The 21287-nt window shown below is 33.4% G+C and overlaps 3 protein-coding genes across 3 annotated transcripts; all 3 read left to right on the plus strand.

Annotated features, from left to right (window-relative positions):
* The first annotated feature begins 809 nt into the window (after nt 1-809).
* LOC128173097 (uncharacterized) lies at nt 810-4981 on the plus strand. Its single transcript, XM_052838823.1, has 2 exons — nt 810-939; nt 3075-4981. Exons 1-2 carry the CDS (start codon nt 929-931, stop codon nt 4699-4701), a joined length of 1638 nt encoding a protein of 545 aa, XP_052694783.1. The 5' UTR covers nt 810-928; the 3' UTR covers nt 4702-4981.
* Nucleotides 4982-7652: 2671 nt separating this feature from the next.
* LOC128170590 (uncharacterized) lies at nt 7653-12667 on the plus strand. Its single transcript, XM_052836369.1, has 2 exons — nt 7653-7776; nt 9268-12667. The coding sequence occupies exon 2, from the start codon at nt 9283-9285 to the stop codon at nt 10894-10896; it is 1614 nt and encodes a 537-aa protein (XP_052692329.1). The 5' UTR covers nt 7653-7776; nt 9268-9282; the 3' UTR covers nt 10897-12667.
* A 2170-nt stretch (nt 12668-14837) lies between these two features.
* LOC128170400 (transcription intermediary factor 1-beta-like) lies at nt 14838-17711 on the plus strand. Its single transcript, XM_052836174.1, has 2 exons — nt 14838-15147; nt 15967-17711. Exon 2 carries the CDS (start codon nt 15982-15984, stop codon nt 17089-17091), a length of 1110 nt encoding a protein of 369 aa, XP_052692134.1. The 5' UTR covers nt 14838-15147; nt 15967-15981; the 3' UTR covers nt 17092-17711.
* The last annotated feature ends 3576 nt before the right edge of the window (nt 17712-21287 follow it).

A 21287-nucleotide genomic window follows, 5' to 3' on the forward strand; every position in this document is an offset into this window, starting at 1 on the left:
TGTTTAGTCATGTAACGTATGGTGGTCCGACTGTTGAATGTCCAAGGAATGCATTAATTCATATGTAGCATGCACGGATCACACACTTGACAGACAATACAAGCATAGATCTTTTCTCTTTAAGCACATTATGCCAAGTAAACTACATGTATAGACCCAAGAAATCAGTGGGATGATTACAAGTTGGTCCAACTTCAAATTTGCATGCACCTGGTAATGTAACTTCTAAGCTACAAGACTTACAGTCTTAAATGAGCAAAATGCTACTTACATGTCAATGTTGAACCGATATACAGTTGTTGAATTAAGTTGTAATGTGTGATTACTTGTCAACCGAAAACAATACAATTATTTTTTTTTATATTGTTCATGTGGGTAGGAAGGCAGCAAGCATTGCATAACGTTTGTTTCTCGTTCACTTTCATGGACAGTTAGTTTAATGTCCGTACACAAATCTGTGGAGACTTTCCCATGAATGTCATGGTCAGAACACAATAAATACATTGAGAACACGGACTGACAGTTTCTATGCAAAAAACAACATTTTTATTTACGTTCACTTTATATGGATAGCTTGGTCAGAGATATAAATAACATTATTAATGTCTATGGCTTGGTATTGATATTCAAAGAGATATAAATAGGAATTACCTAACACAGATCATTGAATGCTTTTTGCGGTTTAAATTTTTTTCTAGCTTGCTTCGATATTTAAATTTGTTGCAAATTTTGATTATTATCTCAAATTGACTGATAATTATGGGACATGACATTTGAGAACACTAGCGATTTAAAGCCTACACTAATTTCAAATGAAATTTAAAAAGAAAGTCTAGGCAATTAGAATGTGGGGTTCGTTCTGAAGTAGTCCATATTTCTTTAGCCAACATGAAGCAAAAGGAAAACTTTTGAGAAATACCTCAACTGAATGTTTTTAAAGTAAGTACGTTTTTTATAACTTATACAATTTTTTTTATATACAATGTACATAAATTAAAAGAAATCGACATTCTTATATTTTGCAATTTCAACTTCTTAACCAGTAATTGAGGATCACACTTCAATTACTCTTGCGGTTTTCTTTTTCATTATTCGAAATACCTTCACTGAGTTGTTAGGCCACATTTCTTTATTTAATTCTATAAAAAAAACACAAATATGATAGAACTATTTTAACAAGACCTTGGACTTTCGGTAGGATGTAGACCCTGGTTCAACTGAAATATACACAGATTGCGTAGTCACAGTTAGATCTAGAACCATTTTAACAAGGCTTTGGACTTTCAGCAGGACGTATCTATCTATTTCTTGCGTCAAAACATGTTAAAATGACACTGGTTTCAAGTGAAATATACACCGATTGCGTAGTCATAGCTCGAAAGCCAGACAAATCTTGTTGGTTTCAAAGACCAATGGCTGGGTGGTCTACAATGAAATAGACAGACCTACGTCACATTGCTGTTTGACACTAACTACCCAATGTCCAAGCTCTTGTTAAAATGGTTCTAATTATACTCTCAGAGATTCGGGAGTGACGTCCGTCAAAATTTTTCAGTCTCGTCGAATCTCGCTGGGATTATCAGTCGGTAACAGAACAACCAAAAGCAACAAGTTTATGACGGAACGAAATCGAAAAAAAAGATGTTTGAATGTTTTAAATGATAAAAATAAACAAATGTCAACTTTTTTTTCCCTCCGGGCCACAGGTGCTTGAGGACAGGACCGACCCCCCCCCCCCCCCCCAGTATCTAGACCCCCGGACTTTACTTATTTTTTTTTAAATGATCCTTCCTTATGGACCCATACCATGAGGATGTGTTTTGTTGAAAAAGTAAATTTGATTCTAAATAGGCATTACATTTGTATATAGTAAGGAAAATGATTGACCAAAATTTTCAAGTCTGTGCCAGTAACTTAAATTATATGTAACGAGGATACCATTTTTTTTTTTAAATGTTTGTTTTAAGTAATTTTATGTAATGAATGTATGCATTAGATTATAAATGTGTCATTAAAGGATAATTTAAAAAAAAATAAGTAAAATCCCGGGGGTCTAGATTCTGGGGGTGGTGGGGGGGGGAGGGTCGGTCCTGTCCTCAAGCACCTGTGGTCAGCCCTGAGTGTATATAGTCTGTCCCAAGTTATTGCGTCCGTCACTTTTTGATGATTTTTAATAAAAATACACATACCTGTGAAAGAAATGTCATTATAATCGATAAAAATGAAAATATCCAAAATATCTTCGTTGACAAATAATAATTTTTCAATCATAAAAGTTCACAGGAACGAAAACAAATTTCTTACGGAGATTTACAATGGGAAATGTTTACATCTTTTCTCCGTTCGGAAGTACTCGGGACACCTCGCGCAATTTTTATCGTTATCATCCGGGCCTATTAATGGCTGATACAATGCAAAATCTCCGTAGACTTTCTATTTTGGGACGTGTACTGAAACCTGAAGCGGTAGAGGGGGCGTTTCAATACAGATAATCTGGTCATTTTTTTATTAGTAGATGAACGTAGTTTGAACTCAAGTATTTATGATTATCGAAATATCAAGCGAAAAGCGGTGGAAGCAAAAACTCGGGACAGAGCTAGTTTTTTTATGAGTTTAAAACACTGCCCATGGGCCACATTGCTCACCCGAACAACAACTTCAAATTTGTAGCTACATGTATCTAGCTTCACTATACTAAAATCAATATTAATATGTTAAGCACGTAGCATCATTGGAATGAAAATAAGGAAATTAGGAGTGAAATTGAAGTTATAGGTATACTAGCCCCGGTCGGTCAATTACAAATATTTCAGAAAATTATTATCTACTCTATTTAAATACGTATCAATTAAAAAAAGTTTGAACTCAATTGTGCACCATGCACAGATCCAGAAATTTCCCAAGGTGGAGTGGGGGGGATGGAGGCCCAATTTGGTAACTTTTCAATGTGAACTAAACAAGTTTTAATTTTTGACGGAAGGGGGGGGGGATTTCCGGACTTACCCGACTCGCGCCTGAGCACACATCTCATATACCAATCAAAAAATTAAAAGCTTGTTTTATAATTATTTCAGTATAATAATGGCCTCCACCAAAGGACAAGACGCCGTTCTCTGCCGGATGTGTCCCAATCCTGTAGAACACCATTGCAACCTTTGTCATGTTGACCCTTGCACCCAATGCATCCCGAAGCACCTTGCGGACAACACCAAGAGACACGAAGTCGTCGAGTCTATCAACAGAAAAGAAGGACTTATTTTTCCTGAATGCAAATCCCACGAACAAAAGCTTTGCGAAATGTTCTGCAATGATTGCAGTGAGCCAACCTGTGCTTTGTGCGTAACAACTACACACAAAAAGCACGACATTACCGACATTGGAAAAAATATCGAGAACATAAAGCAAAATATCAGCAATGATTTGACTGAATTAGAAAATACTATTTCTCCGAAATATAAAAATGTCACAGCAGATATATCGTCTGCAGATTTTGATCAGGTTCTTTCTAATATACAGCACCATGAAGATAAAATCTGCAAGATCGTGCGTGGCATAGGAAGCCAAATGCGAGATGAAGTTTCCAAACAAAAACAAAAATCTGAAAAGAAGAACAAAGAAATCCAGTATTTGGCAGCTGAAACCGAAAAAGAACTGAATCGAATTATGCAGAACAACAAATTGGTCCTCAAATCATACGATGCCGCAGCTATAATGGAGTATAAGTCGGTTAATGATAAATTTAGAGATGGGATAAATAAATCTAGGATACCCTGCCCAAGCTTCTTACCTGGTTTGATTGAACAAGACCAGATTCGTTATATATTTGGAGGACTCCAAATGCAAGAGAGTAATTTATCAAACAAGAAGCCTGCGCTGAAAATGAGGGGAACCCCCGTGGTGTCAAAAACCATTCAAAGTCCTTACGGTCGTAAACGTTCAGAGCTTTGGAGAATAGCATGTGAAGGATCAAATAAGTTCTGGACAAGTGGAAATGTAAACAGAATTAGCCAAATTGACAGTAATGAGTCTGTTTTGAAAACCATTGAGATTGAAGACACAGTCATTGCTCTATCACTTGATATACACAAGGACTTGGTATTTATTGTAAATGTGCTAGCCGATACCAAAGTATTCAAGTTTGAAAGTAACAAGGTTGTTACCTTGCTAAACCTCACTAACTGGTGTGTTTCAGGACTCTGTCACACAATGAATGGCAATCTCTTGGTAAGCATGCGCTCAAAAGATAAGAAACAGAGTAAAGTAGTACAATACTCCGGGATAACACCGATTCGCGAGATTAAAAATGACACTCAAGGAAAACCGTTGTTTTCTGTTGGAACTACAGCCGTGCTTCACCTGATTGAAAATGGCAACGGGGACGTATGTGTTGCAGACTGCGCTGGACTGTCGGTTGTAGGGGTGGATCTTTCTGGAGAATTGCGATTTCAGTACAAGGGCAATGTTACTACATTCTCCAAGTACACCAAATTTAAACCTTCCAAGATTATCAATGATAGCCAACAGCGCATACTTATCAACGATGATTCGAACGACATTGTCCACATCATTGACAGTGACGGTAACTTTATCCGGTATATCGAGTATCCGTGTAATGGAGGTATGAGTGTCGACACTGACCATAATCTGGTCGTCGGAGAAAGGAAAACCGGAAAAATCCGAATAATCAAATATCTTGAGTAGCTAGGGTTCGATGTAACTTTAGCCAAATATGTTTAGATTCCATGTTTCGATTGGTACAGTATTTAGAATATGTTCAATTTATTTAACTATACATATATACACATGTACTTCTTTCTGTCTTTAGTTCTATGAACGAAAATTCTCCGAAATTTAATGATGAAAGTCTTAATTTAGATTCCATATTAACGTAATTATTCATACAATATGTCATACAACCTGAGTTGTCCTATCGATAGATTAGGTGTTGTAAATATGACAACTTGCAATTAGATTCTTTCATTTAACAATTAACAGATGTTGGCAAATGGAACACATGTAAAATGAAATATTAGTTAATTTCAGAATAAATGAAATATGCTTGATATAATTTTTTAATGTTATACTGGTATTAAAATTGTTGTTTGGTGTAACATTTAAAGAATGTTCATGTGGTGTAACAATGGAATATAGTGTTCATCGGTACGTTATAAAACTTTTAAACAAAATGCTTCATACTATACATTGTATGCATCATAAACAAAATATGACGAAGGCCATGGGCCTAATTTGAATTTCATCGGTGAGGAGAGAATGCTGTTTGAGAAATAACACAAACATTCCTACTTGGCAATGAACAAAATTACAGCGTGCATGACCTTTAATTGTCTTTAAGATAAGCAATACAGCTTCTAAAATAAAACGTAGCCAAACTATTGGCTGGACTTATATCTCTAAGTTTAAATTACTCTGTGTCTCTGTGTAATACTAAGCAATACATGTTTTTATAGACTTGTTGAAGTAATTGTAATTTATCAACAATCTGAATTCAATATAACTTAGGTCAAGTATCTCCAAATATGTTATAATGTGTAGATACTAATTTTCGTGGGTTAATTTTCGTGCATTTAAGAAATGAAGTTCGAGTTTTCGTGAATGTTGCAGAATAACCTCCGAGGTCGAGAAATGTTGTTTTGAAATATAAAAGCCGAGGCGTTTCGAGACCGAGGAGGTTCTCTTGCAACATTCACGATAGCAAGAACTTTATTTCTATTCTACTAACAGCCCAGTATTTCTACAGATCGTTTCTCCTATAGAGAGACGATATAAGTCATTTTGACGGCTGTTCCGTGTAACCCCAACGGTTTTGTTAGTAATGTTAACATGTGTGTCGATCAAAGGAATCACATGCAAACGACAGAATTTTTCTTTGGGTTTTTAATACTCTTCACTTAATTATAAAATATCTTTGAATCATGTTCCTAATATTTTATGGGCAATTTAATACGATTATTACTACTACACGTGATATATTTTATGTAAAAACGCAGTGAAAATGTGCTAGGGAGGTCCTAGGAACAGCCGCATTGATCTCTTAAAAATAAACATTTGAGGCAATATACACATCCTTTTGACTGGAACTAACACGTGAAATTGACATGATTTTAAAAATTTTGACGGTATGAAGTTGTACTTTCATGATCAGTGCGAGACAAATAGGTATTTCAGATCTGATAATTTACTGATGACGTTCGTGGTATATTGGAGAATAATGTCGGCGGCATCTCTTTGATCTCGGCAATGACTGTAGTAGAATTGTAAATATTTTACATATTGATGGGTCGTTATCACATTGATAATACATGAATGTTTCACAATTTGTTGAGGATGTAAAAATGTGGGAGGCGGAATAAAGTAACAACATATAAATTGTTATACTTTCATGTTAAATACTGAAATCTGATTGGTTAAGACGTAGTTCATAATCCGTTCTATTACCCTCAGCGTTAGCAACACACTTAGCAACGGGTAACATTAAAAATTGTTATACTTTCATGTTAAATACTGAAATCTGATTGGTTAAGATGCAGTTAATAATATTTTCTATTACCCTCAGCGTTAGCAACGCACTTAACAACGGGTAACATTAAAAAATGTTACATGCGCGAAAATTATGCGCGTACGGTTTGCTGTAGAATTCACGTTATTCCTATATAAAAGCAGTAAAATTTACCCTCCCAAACACCCCGAGAAAACCATTGTCAACCTCCGCTTCGCGTCGGTTGACAATGGTTTTCTCGGGGTGTCAATTTCAACTGTTACCCTCCCAAACAGGCACTATTTATATATTGTTACATGCGCTAAAATTATGCGCGTACGGTTCGCTGTAGAATTCACGTTATTCCTATATAAAAGCAGTAAAATTTTCTTAAACATTAAGACATTCAGTATAACAAAATAAATAGTGCCTGTTTGGGAGGATAACAGTTGAAATTGACACCCCTCGAAAACCATTGTCAAACTCCGCTTTGCGTCGGTATATGGAGGCATTGTCACAATGCATTACATCTTATGATACGGCGAAATGAGAGGTTTACCTATTGCTACCAGTGAAATTTACATTTAAGAAAAACATTTATCAGATTGATTATGTGAATCAAGAATAACACTGATGTTTTGGGCTGTTGTTATTTTCTGTATTTGGTTTTAAAGCGATATCGCCAATAAGACACATTGATCATGTATGACTGAATCAAAACATCATATACTTATACATGGTATGTTTCTTATTTAGACACCCAGAAGAGGTCCTTAAGCTAACAAAAAAAAAAATGAAATGCTATTGGTCGTATTTCTGAAAATATGGTCAGACAAAATACATTCGATACAGTCTTTTGATAAGCTAAATAAAATACTATATATTATTCAATCATTTTTTTTTAAATTTGACAATACTTTCTGTGAAGTAGGCAAAACCCCCCAGAAAAACTCGTTTTACACTGTGCATAATTTGTTTGATAATTTCTTATAAAAATATAAGTTTGGTACAATATCCGTTTCATGTAAAACATATTTTGATTTCAATATAATTATGTGTTTGAATTTATGATAACAATACATTTCAGGTCAGCCTCAACTGATTTTTTAAATTATACTACTTTTATTATACTTAAAAAATATTTTAACCCGGACCTGCTGGGAGTACTTAGCATACCGATTTCTTCCACCGGCCATGTTTTCTTCAGGTTACTCAAAACGAAAGTACACATGAATTCAAAGGAAATACCCTTCTGCTTTAATTCATTTGGTATAATCGATGTAAGTATGTTTTTTAATTAATTAACTCATTGCAAAGTTTCAAATTTAAGCACTACTGAAAACCCAGAACTTCTATAATATTTTAGGGTAAATCTGCCACGTTTTCACCGACACCGACCATAAATATATGTATGGTGGCATATCTCTGCCCCTTGTGTGCAAGTTATTTTTCCATCAAATATGTCGACATGCAAGATAAATATGTTGACATACAAGATGATTATGTCAACATGCAACATAACTATGTTGGCATGCAAGAAAATTGCAATCTGATAAGAATTATACAAAATCTCAAAAACTCTCAAATATCGCCCACTTGTGACATTCAAGATGCTAGATGCTACCCTTTTATGTCGACATGCAACTTATTTATGTTAACATGCAAGATAAATATGCTGACATGCAACTTATTTATGTCAACATGCAACTTATTTATGTCAACATGCAACTTATTTATGTCAACATGCAACTTATTTATGTCAACATGCAACTTACTTATGTTGACATGCGAGATGAATATGTTGACATGCAACTTATTTGTTGCATGTCAACATAACTTAGTCGCATGTCGACATAATTATGTTGCATGTCAGCATATTTATCTTGCATGTTAACATAACTAAGTTGCATGTTTACATAACTAAGTTGCATGTCGACATAAAGAAGTTGCATGTCGACATAAAGAAGTTGCATGTTGACATAAATAAGTTGCATGTTGACATCAATAGGTAGCGTATCTAGAATCTTGAATGTCACATGTTGGCGATATTTGAGATTTTTTATAACTCTTATTTGATTGCAGTTTTCTTGCATGTCAACATAGTTATGTTGCATGTTGACATAATTATCTTCCATGTCAACATATTTATCTTGCATGTCGACATATTTGATAGAAAAATAACTTACACACAAGGGGCAGAGATATGCCACCATATATATGTTATAGTCATGGGTTCTTGTTTTGATGCACTCCATAACGTAGTATGATGTTCAACAATCATTAGTTAATGGGTCACCTCATTAAAAAGTAAAAATACACTCTGGTGTTAAGTAATGATAATTAAAAGTCTTTTAAATCAATTCACAATATGATTTTTCAATAATTTCACGATATCAAATGGTATGAACAGAAACTTTTCAAATGTAGGTCACGAAGGCATTTCCTTCACATACGCCTAGATGTTTCGTATTTCATTTCTTTGTCTTTTTTAACAGTAATAAAAACTTTCAAATCCATGGTTTTTACCCTTAAATATGCGAGTCGAACACACCTTAGTTTTACTTGTAGGCAAACTGTTATTTTTAGCTACTAAATAAGTAACGTTAAAGATGCCTAACTCTGTGCCTTTATTCAGACCAAGACTTGATTGTATCATTTCCTTATTTGAAATGTAAATGTGTTTAAAGAAAACATTTTGTGACATAGCAGAATCTTTCACTTTTAAATATAATTCCTGCGTTATTCATGTTCATATTTAAGGTTTTTTTCAGCATTAAGGCAAAACAATGGCTACCACTCAAGGACAGGACGTCGTCCTCTGTCAACTGTGTTCCAGTCCTGTAGAACACCATTGCAACCTTTGTCTTGTTGACCTTTGCTCTCCCTGCACTCTAAAGCACCTGGCGGACAAAACAAGCAGACATGAAATTGTGGAGTTCATCAACAGAAAAAAAGGACCCATTTTGGCTGAGTGCAGCTTTCACCAGACAAAACGATGTGAAATGTACTGCAGAGATTGCAAACAACCAACGTGTGTATTATGCGTAACAACTACTCACAAAAAGCACGAAATGGACAATATTTTAGAAATCCTCCAGAATGCTAAACAGCAAGTCACATTTGATTTAAAGGAACTTGAAAACGCCATTGCTCCAAAGTACAAATATATTACTGCATTTGTAACATCCTCAGTGTTTGATGAAACTCTCTCTGCTATTCAAGACCAGGAAGACGAACTATGCAGATCTGTCCGTGATATTGGTAGTAAAATGCGAGACAAAGTTTCGAAACTTAAAGGAGAATCTGAAACTATGAACAAAGAAAAACAATCTCTGGCAGCAAAATCTGAAATGGAATTGAATGGAATAATTCAGAACAGCAAAAGTGTTTTAGAATCTGCTGATACCAAAGGCATTATTAGTTACGAGTCACAAAATATGAAGTTTAGGTATGGTCTCAAAGAAATGGGACTGTCTTTTCCAAAATTTCAACCTGGTTTGATTAATGAAGACCAGCTTCAAAATGTTTTTGGAAAATTTGAATTGCAAAGAATCTATGCATCAAATACTGCACCAAATCCACAAAAAATGATGAAAACTCCTGTTATTTTGAACACCATTCAAAGTCCATTAGAGGACAGTTCAAGTCTTTGGAAAGTTTCATGTGAGGGGGCTGAAAATGTATGGACCAGTGGGAATGACAGCCAACTTTATCAAATAAACAGGAGTGGAGCTGTTCTGAAAAATATAAAAGCTGCGAATAATGTCCTTGAATTAACAATTGACTCAGATCAAAACATAGTGTTTATAGTTTCATGGCCTGACACAAAAGTCTACAAGTATGAAAGTAATACAAACACAGTTAAAACTCTGTTGGAGCTATCTGACTGGTGTCCGAGAGGACTCTGTTATACGATGAATGGCGACCTTTTAGTGAGCATGCGCTCTTTGGATGAAAAACAAAGTAAAATTGTGAGCTATTACATGACCAGAGAAACTCAAAATGACATATTAGGAGGCTCCCTTTTTTCTGTGGATAGTAGGAAATTATTAAGGCTAAGTGAGAATGGTAATGGAGATATATGTGTAGCTGACGTCACTGGCAAGGCTGTCCTCGTGGTATATGCTTTTGGAGAATTGCGATTTAAGTACACAGGCAACAGGGCGACCTACAAGAAAAGAACCTCTTTTGAACCTGATGACATAGTTAATGATGGAAATTTTAACATACTTATTGGCGACTATTCAAACAAGATTGTCCACATCATAGACTGTGACGGTACCTTTATCCATTATATCGAACATTCATGTACTGGAGGCATCAGTATTGATACTGACCACAATCTGGTTGCTGGAGAATTGTCTACCGGGAAAATTCGCATCATTAAATATTTCGAGTAAACCCTTCAATGTAGATTCACAAACTTAGTATTTGGATACTAGTATTTGATCTTTCATAGAGCATCAAATATTTATCATTTGTGACGTGATTAAATTGCAGAGCGGCATACATTTTTTTCTTGGACAAAATTGTTATTGATTTTTATTTTTTTTTTCCAGGTTTATCATTTTATATTTACATCTACCAAGTATGATTCCCTTCATTTCTTACGGAAACTTATAGTTAACTCAAAGCTTTATAGAAACAGACAGAATGAAATCTATTGACCCCTTTTATCGATTTGTCGAAACATACGGGACTGAAACTGACAGTATATCTATAGTCTGTCCCAAGATATCTTGGATTCGCATTTTGCTTAATTGCTTGATATTTATAAATACCTCAGGGTTCAAACGATGTTCATTCAAAAGTATAAAAGATTTCTCAGTCGAAACGCCACTGTCACCCCTGCGAATGTTATTGTCATTCAAATTTTAGACCACGTGGTTTTATTTGACCATTTCAGTTTCGCAGTAAAAATCGTACCTCGTGTATAAAGTCTATTTCACAGTTCATGTATCTAGGTTCTTAATATAGTAGTCAAATATAAAATCTAGAGGTTTATTGATTTTAAACTTTATCTTCATTAATTGGTGAATAAAATGTGTTCTAGAAAGAAATGTGACCATACAAAAATTAGTTTTTGTCTGCTGTTGCAACAACTAACATGCTTAAAAGAGATCCCTCCTGAGGATTAATTTTCGATCCGCGCCGGACCTAGTAATAACATCAATAGTGAAACAGACTATACCATTTTATGCAGAATGTACCTTGAAAATGGCTCGATATACTAAGTTTTAATGCAAAACAGACACCCATTATTTTTTTTTAAAACATGGTATTGCACACCACAAGCATCAAACATGGCTATGAATTTATTAAGCAACCCAATGGTTATATTTTCAACCACTCTACACGTGTTTGCACACGAACGATAACTCTGTTCCGAATATTATCGTTTAATATAAATAACTGCTAGATGGTAAAATAAGACATACATCTTGAAAGCTTTTCCCGTTTTAACATAAATCACAGTAGGATATGATATGAAAAACGACCAGTACTTACGTATTTTGAGAATATTATCCGATCACTTATACTTCCGCTCGAAATTTCACAGGAAGTGAACAAATATTGGTGAAGTCTCGTGAACTTTCATTCGAGCACCTCTGGATTTATTACTTACTTAGCAACGATAAAGAAAACATTCCGAACACATTCGCAGGGGTGACTGTTAGCTTATCAGGTTTCAAGTCAATGCTTAAAAATGTGATGTCTACGGAGATTTTGTATTGCAGCAAGCCCGGATGATAACGTTGAAAAATTGCGCGATGTATTCCGAGTGTATACCGAATGGAGATAATATGTAAACATTCCCCATTATAAATCTCCGTAAGGAATCTGTTTTCGTTCCTGTGAATTTTTCTGAGTGACAGTTGAAAATGTGTCAATGAAATTATCTTGAAATTATCCCTTTCAACTATTTCAAATGTAAATTCCTTCACAGGTATGTGTATTTTTTTTAAAAATCGTCCAAATGTGCTGCATAAATATCTTGGGACAGACTATACACGCCCTATTTATCGGTTGGTCGAAACCTACAGCAACCTAGGAAAATTTACGGACTGCACGAAATAATCATGATGATGTCATACTCAAATTCCTATTGGAGACAATTTGGCTGTTTTATTTTAGCTAACGCAATGATTTACATTTACAACTGCAATTTAGCGCATTTTACTTAGTTTTTATATTCAATTTATTAATTTACTTAAAGAAAGAATATAAACAATAAAATGCTTTCTTTGATGATTTGTGCGGGTTATGGAGGTAGCGTTATGTATTTTTCCCGCAATGTCGCCACCTTCATATCCCGCATGAATTATCAATGAAAGCATTTTATTGTTTGAATAATATGCTGGTCTAAGACAAATTCTAACCAAGTACCCATTCTCGCCACCACTTAATATTGCATGTTAAGTTGTGACGTTACATTGCAGCGGCGAGAACTGGTCCTTTGCCAGAATGATAAATACTTACTAGTATATAAAATATATAGAGAATAATACATACCCTTTTCCATATCACAGCCAGTATCAGCCCGAGACTCCAATATCAGCCCGGGGGATGATATTGGTCGAGGGCTGATACCGGCTGTGATATGGAAAAGGGTATTTATTATTATATTTGTTACATACTTAGTAATAACATTTTTAAAAAGCATCAACTTGAAAAAATTGATTTTAAATATTATTTGAAAGTAGTCTGTACATGTATTAAATATGAAAATGAGATGTTATTGTTTTACCAAACATGTAGCTACAGAACCGGAATTTCCCCGTGTGTCCAAAACTGAAGTTTTTCAACTGCATATAAAAATGTCGACAGTAAGATGGTAAAAACTGTTTTATCCGCGACCACATGTCTTTTGGACAATTGTTACACCGATCGATTGCTTCTTCAACAAAATCCCGTTTCTCTTCTCTGATCTTGAGGGTGACAGGATTTCTGATGGCTTTGTAAAGTTTCCAGTCGTCCGCTGATTTGGATCTTAAGGCTCTTTCTTGTTGATATTTTCGATTGTGAATTTCATTCAAAATTTCATCGGTTATCCACTCCTTTGATTTGACATTTATTCTCCGTTCTTTAAAGGGTAGATTTTGTCATAAAATCGTTCCACATTTGATTTACGTCACTCAATTTCTTAATTTCATTCCACTCTACCGTACGGAGATCTTTATGGAATTGAATCTCATCTAAATTCCGGAAACTTCAAAATTTTGAAGTAAAAGTTAAGCTGTTATTTCCAACTTTTTTTTTACCGTCTTCATTTACATGTACCAGCTTGTCCTTTGAAGGTTCATGCATTAATATGTTAATAGATGAACTTTGGTTGTAACGCACTTTTTGACTAGCAAATCCAATTGATATATATTGTAATATATTACATGCATGCGTCGCAATACGACGCGCATGGAAAACCTATCAATGAGCTTGACGTTAAATTAAAGTTTTGAGCAGATTCGAATTATTTCTAAAACTATGCCTCATATTTTACAATCAATAGAGAACAAATTAGATAATAGAAAATAAATTTAATTTTCACCAATGATATACTCGTTTAAGCTGTCCCAAATTATATAAAAGTACATTAGTATAACAGCGAGCGAAGCGAGCTCTTCCGGAAAGGCGTGTGTGAATAGGAAATTCGGACTAGTTGCACATTAATTAGTAATGTCCGTTTTTATCGGACCAACAGTTCCCTGAAAAAAATAGTTTCCCATTCCACACTCTCACGAGAACAAGATAAAAAAAACTATGTACATGCATTGTAAATATACTGCTGACACAACGTAATTCCATTACATAAGACTAACGGAGAAAAAAGATAATTCTCAAAATCAGGAAAATTCTAATCAGGGGTGAGGATTGGGGAGTGCGTAGTATGCCTTTAGCTCTTTAGCTTCTCAATGATATTTTTGTTTTCACATTCATTATGATATGTTCCCAAAGGGGGAGGGGGGGGGGGGGGCTCCATTTTCCTTATATGATCAGCAATGTTTTTAATACGTAAATTAAAAAAAAAATTATCATTTTTTTAAAAGGGGGAACTCTATTATAAGTCAGTTTTTTATACGTAAGTTTAAGAAAAATGTCTGCTGCAAGAAAAGAAAAAATAAACTGCAATGGACATTATGTTAAAATCTCTATTATTAAACAACATTGTATTTGAGATAAAATCTACTTATAAATAAATAAAAAATCTTATAAATTTTGAATAATGAAAATTTACTGAAAAAATAGATACGTTTTATTTTTTTTAATTTTTTTTTTTTTTGCATTCAAATTCATTTACGTTACGTTGCTACTTTTATTTTTATTGATTCATCATAATTCATTATTTGATCACATGCTGCGCACGCCCCAACGGTCGCACGGTAAATCATATTATAGATGGACTCCTTAAATATAACTTTGCTTGCTATTAGTACCTTAAGCTTAGTTTGAAACATGTTGAGTGGTTATGGTTGTAAAGGAATATATTCAAGTAGATCGCAACGCAAGGCAGAAAAAAGTGCTATAAATAGCATAGTTTTACGATCTCTTTCTGGATCATGTCAGCCATGTTTGTTTAGGTAAAACAAAACAAAAATACTGCACACAACCGATCGCGATATACAATATAATTGAAGAAATCGAGATTGATCAAAGTAAGTACATTTGTTACTGTTTTATTTCAGATATATCGGTTGTTCAAATGTATGTTGGCACAATGATGATGATTGATTATTTCATCTGTGGTTAATCTCGACTGTTATCCACTGGACTTGATATTTGGTTAAAATACATTTTTTAAAGATATATTTTTAATAAATACATAATACACAATACACATCTTCAACTACCAACTTTCAGAACACTTACAACTATACAGTCTGTGTTATAATTCTCTTTACTGTAAAATGCAGATTTGTGTACCTATCATATATGATGGTATTTTTTGTATATTCCTTGGGTTTGTATTATCAAAATCAGTAACAAATGAGAACAAAACAAGTTCAACTTACATTAGTTTGTGCAAGATTTAAGAAAAGTTACATGTCTATCTAAAAAACCTGGTTCAACATATGCAAGTCAATAGATCTAAAGCTGTTCATGAATTCTGATGCAGGATTAAATAACGTTAACCACATATACATTTTAATCCATGAATTTGCGAACATGGCTTTGCTACAAGAAATATACCTAACTTGTGGTAATCCATGCCTGTATTGAGTAAAATCTTTTTTTTTTTTTGGGGGGGGGGGGGGGGGGGAGGGGGATGCAGTGTACCTTTTTATCAATAGTAAATACTGTCTTATTATAGGTCACTAGGAATATCTATATAACACTTGATTACGCAAAATCTTATCATAATTAACAATGAGGAAAAATATATGTCTAAATTTAAAAAATTGAATTACTATCCTGCAGCATTTGTTGTCAACAAAATAACCTTTTTCTGAGCCTTGTGTTTATATTGATTTCAGCATCAATGTACAATCATGGCTTCTACTCAAGGACAGGACGCCATGTTCTGTCAGTTGTGTACCAATCCTGTGGAATACCATTGTAACCTTTGTCGTGTTGACCTTTGCTCTCCCTGTACTCTTAACCACTTGGCGGACAAAACAAACAGACACGAAATTGTCGAATTTATAAACAGAAAGAAAGGACATGTTTTACCTGAATGCAACTCTCACAAGAAACACCGTTGCGAGTTGTTCTGCAGAGATTGTCAAGAACCAATGTGCATATTATGTGTAACAACTACACACAAAAAGCACGAAATTACTGACATTGAAGAAATTATCCAGAATAGCAAAAAACGAATAATTGATGATCTTACAGAGCTGGAAAATGACATTGTTCCAGCATACAGAAATGTTAAGGCAGGTGTACCTTCCGCTGAATATGATAAAGTTCTTTCTGCCATACAAAATCAAGAAGATGCAATCTGCAAGATTGTGCGTGACATTGGCAGTCAAATGCGGGATGAAGTTACCAAACAAAAAGACCAAACCAAGGAGAATAGAGAAACAGAGTCGTTGGCAGCAAGAACTGAAAAGGAACTGAATGGAATTATCTTAAATAACAGAAGCATTCTTAACACATCCAATGTCACAGCCATAATGAGTTATGAATCAAAAAATCAAATATTTAGGGAATGTTATAATAAATTGGGACTATTTTATCCGAATTATTTACCTGGAAGAATCAGAAATGAACAAATCTACGAAATGTTTGGAGGATTTCAAATGAATAAAGCCTCTAAACCACTCAGTCTTTTAAAAGCTAGCGGTTGTCCTGCTTTTGGCTCTCAGTCAACAGGTGGGTTCGGAACCCCAAGTAGTTCTCAATGCTTTAATTTTGGGACGTCTCGTAATGGGGGTTTTAACTTAGGAAGTACTCCTCAAAATGCGGGCTCTGCGTTTGGTGGAGGCTTTATGGATTTCGGAAGTAAGCCTCCTAGTGTAGGCCTTTTCGGAAGCAGCAGTACCTCAGGTACTGGTTTTTCGTTTGGGAGTAGTATGCCCTCTCATCAATCACCAAATTTGTTTGGAAGTTCAAACAACCTTTCAGGTTTTACGTTCGGGAATGCAAATCATAAATAACAATAAAAAATCTTGAAAAATTAAGATAACTAGTATGAAGATTATAAAAACGCGATTGTATCTGTGGAGAAACTTTCACAGCATTACAGCATTACTTAATTGAAAAGATAAAAACTTGATGTCATCACGTTTGTATAAAACCTCATTTTGATTTTATTAGGCGAAACAGCTCTCCATTACAAATTTAATTTAGAAACATTTCGTAAGGAGGATCTTACATTATCATGTTGGTTATACTGACATTCACGACAGTGATAACATTTACCTTTGCATGTTCTTCCCTAATAGATTTGCGTTCAAATAAAGGACCAACAAAAGGCTTTAAAATAAATTCATGCAGCTAAATTCTTGGTGTGGAATGTCAACTGCTAACAATAATTCACAATGAGATCTTTTGTTATAATGATTTACTATAGACTGACATGTTTCCAAATGTCTTAGTTACTTTCAATACATAATTTGCAAACATGTTGCTAGGTTTTGAAATATCTTATCCCATATAAATTTGTCCAATAAAAATACTTTATTTGGCTATGGCTGGTACAGGGAGTTTCAAGATTTTAAAAAGATTCTTTTGAAATAGATATCGATTCCAGTTTATCCACTCTCAAAGATTTTTTTTTAAAATAAACCAGTATATTAATTTATGGACTTTACTGGATCGATGTAATAGGTGTAGAATATTTTTGGTCAAAATTATATTATTTTCTATCAATCCTTCTTTGTCTAGATAATTATCAAAATTTTTGTATGCATTTAATTATCATTGTTAATGAAAATTATAGAAGATCCTAATGTAATATCTATGTATGGTAAACATTCGACTTCGTACTGTCTGGTCATGACTTATGTGACCCATTTTCACTTTTTTATATGGTCTTATTACATGCAATCCTGTATGATACCATTTACTAGTATCCTTCAAGGGTTTTCTTTTGTAGCGAATTACATGTAGAATGTGTATTTACTTAAAAGGGCTGAAAAGTTATTGCCATTTTAGAATTCATTGATTTCCTTGAAATGAATAGCTCTGTATAAAGATAAAGGGAATGTTCAAATTTTAAACTTAAGGTACTTGGATTTTTTCTTTACTAAACAATGGTCACAATGAATATATTTCAAATTATAAGGTAGATCTGATGGTCGTTTGTTGACCATCGAGCCTCAATATGATTTCTATGTCTATTCCTCTTGGGAATGAGTGATTTTTTTAGAGTGTATATTCCAGGAAAATTTGTAGAAAATTCCGTAGTAACAACGTCTTAATTAAATTTTTTAGAAAAAAAACTTGCATTAAGCATAAATTCATGTACGTTGTAGTAACTGGATTTTGTGAAGAAATCAAATATAGTAAATGAGGAATGAATTGTGCTGATTTGTTACCGTAGAATATATTACATTTTTATTTCTGTTTGGAATTTGTATATTATTGTTAATTTTTTTTCTAATTTTATTGATATTTTTCATTTTATTTTTAGTTCATTAAACAATATTTTATTATATTAGTAGTAAATAACATGCTATATTTGTAAACAGAATTTTGTTATATTAGAAGTAAATAAGATGCTATATATATGTAAACAGAATTTTTGATTTAAGATAGTTCTAACCAATAGCAAGTAGTGTAGCATGGCCATAATCAAATGTAGAACGAAAATAAAGTTTATCAGAAAAGCGATATCATTATTGTTATCGAAAAGAAAAATCTGTGAAGTTTTTGCCAAAAACACAAATGGGATTTACATAATCATTATCAAATGCGTTTTTATCCACACTAAGGGGTTTATGTTGCCTTGTAGAACGATTACTATCTTGTTTTTGATTGTCGTAAAAATATTTACAAAGAATTGTCGATTTGAAATGTTTACACATCTAAAGAGCGAACATCTTGCCATAACTGTTTGATAAAGGCTGGATTTGAAACACAGAAAGAAAAAAATGAACGAAAAAGTGTGTGGGCATTTCCTTCTGTATCAAAATGTTGTGCAATTACGACTAAATCAATTTATCATTTACGCGCAACATTCTGTTTGAATCGGTTTCTTCAATATTCAATGCTAACCTGCTTTAGTGCACTTCTAATTAAGAATATCTAATTGTTTGCTGTCAAATTTTGACACTCCTAAAGTGTATTTCGTTATGAGAAAAAAAATAGCAGTCCTTTTTTTCCTGTATAACATACTTATGTGAAGCGTAGTTTGATAGATCTCATTTTTTCACCTGGATTGCATAGCTTTTATAAAAAGAAATGAAAACTGTCATCTTCATAAGAGCTATGAACTCCATGCGTCCTAACACAAAGTTTCAAAAGTTTATATGTTGTCTTATGATGTACACAGATATGAGAATCCCATTATTATTTGAATAGCAAATTGGTTTCAAAGTAAAACCACGTTGTTAACCACAATTTGCAGAGGAGAAACATGGAATGCCTTGTGCTTAATTGGAAAATAGACAAGTTTCAGGGAAAAGGAGTGCTATTTATGGAAAAAGAAACCTTAAATTTACTTCTCTTTTAAAAACATATTTGATCATGAACACTTTCGATTAAAACAAGACGACCATGATCACCTTAGTGAAGGAGTCTTTTCTGGTTTTCGACTTGTAAATTTGTTTAGATGTTCATTAAATCAAGATGAAAGGTAATTAAATTAGTATTATTTTCTTCCTTTTTATTATCAACAACTTTGCATAGAAAAAGTAATCAATGTTTAGAATCTAACAAGGACTATATTTTTGGCGTAATATTGGCGTAGGAAAATATCACATGTTTCGCAATTCAAAATTACTGCAGATTAAAGAGTCTGTTTTGACATTTAAAAAACAATAATATTAATATTGGATTTTTTACTAATGTGAAATAATGATATGATACTTTGGTTTCAGAATATATTTTTAAAATATGATTTGCCTATCAAATTACAATTTTATAAGATTTTTTAAAGCGCCCAGTCTATACATTGTTTTTTGTGTAAAAATCACTAAAATAAGTTTTTCTCTCTTATTAAATGGTCAATAAACAGCGTATTAGCTTTTCTGTCACTTTATATCTCTATATAAAGTCTACATTATACTTAAACATCAGAAATATTTTATCGCGATTAATTAGGAATCTACAGTAAAATATTTGTAACAATTGACCAAGATTCATGAGAAACTGAAATATGGTAACGCCTTGTATCCATCACACAAAATGATAAAAACGAATTAAATATTTAATTTTTATTCACATGTACATGTATGTCAGTAAATGCTGTATTTTAGGACATGCTATCCACAGTCACTGTTGCAAGTATTTAGCACTGGCTTAACCCAATGTTCCCTTTACACAGTGCATATTTAACGAATTTTTGATGATTGACATTTCTAAAATATTGTTTGGTACAGTATCTGTCATGTAAAATTATTATGCTTTCATTATATGTGTTTAAACTTAACTTCAATAGTCAGTATCATCTGATTAAAAAAAAATTAAAATACTATTTGATATTTTAATAAAATTCTATCCCTGATCTGCTGAGTGTACTTAGTATACCGATCTCTTATATAATACAGGCCATTTTTTTAGGATACTAGAAACGAAAGTACGCCATTCCAAGGGAAAATCTTTACTGCTTAAATTCATTTGGTATAATTAATGTAAATATGTTCATTTATTGCAAAGATTCTAATGCTGGCTCTATTGAAAACACGGATCTGCTACATTTTTATTTACACCGTCACCGACCAAAAATATGTTAGCCATGACTTCTTGTTTTTTTCTTGACTGATAATTTTGAACTGTAAATCGCCAGTCATTTTTCATTGGAAAGTATAGTGAGAATTAACCCTTGGCTATGGAAGATGCTCACCGTGTTTATCATTAAAGTTAGTGTAATGTTTAACAATCATTAATGAGTCATTTCAGTAAAACACTCTGGTGTTCAGTAGTAATGATTAAACGCGTATAAAATCATTTATTTCAGTGATTCTGCAATAATTTCAATATATAAAACGTTTTAAACATAAACGTTTAAAATGTAGGCCAAAAAGACGTTTCCCAAACATTGGTCTACATGTTTCGTATTTTTTTTGTCTTCTCTTGAATAGTGAAAAAAGGACAGGGGCGTATAAGGCGTTGTATATCCCCCACTATGAGCAAGACTAACGAACGATTTTCAATTTCAGTTAAAATATTAATGTTTGGCTTGTAAACA

The sequence above is a fragment of the Crassostrea angulata genome, chromosome 2, assembly GCF_025612915.1.
Source record: "Crassostrea angulata isolate pt1a10 chromosome 2, ASM2561291v2, whole genome shotgun sequence".
NCBI lineage: Eukaryota > Metazoa > Mollusca > Bivalvia > Ostreida > Ostreidae > Magallana > Magallana angulata.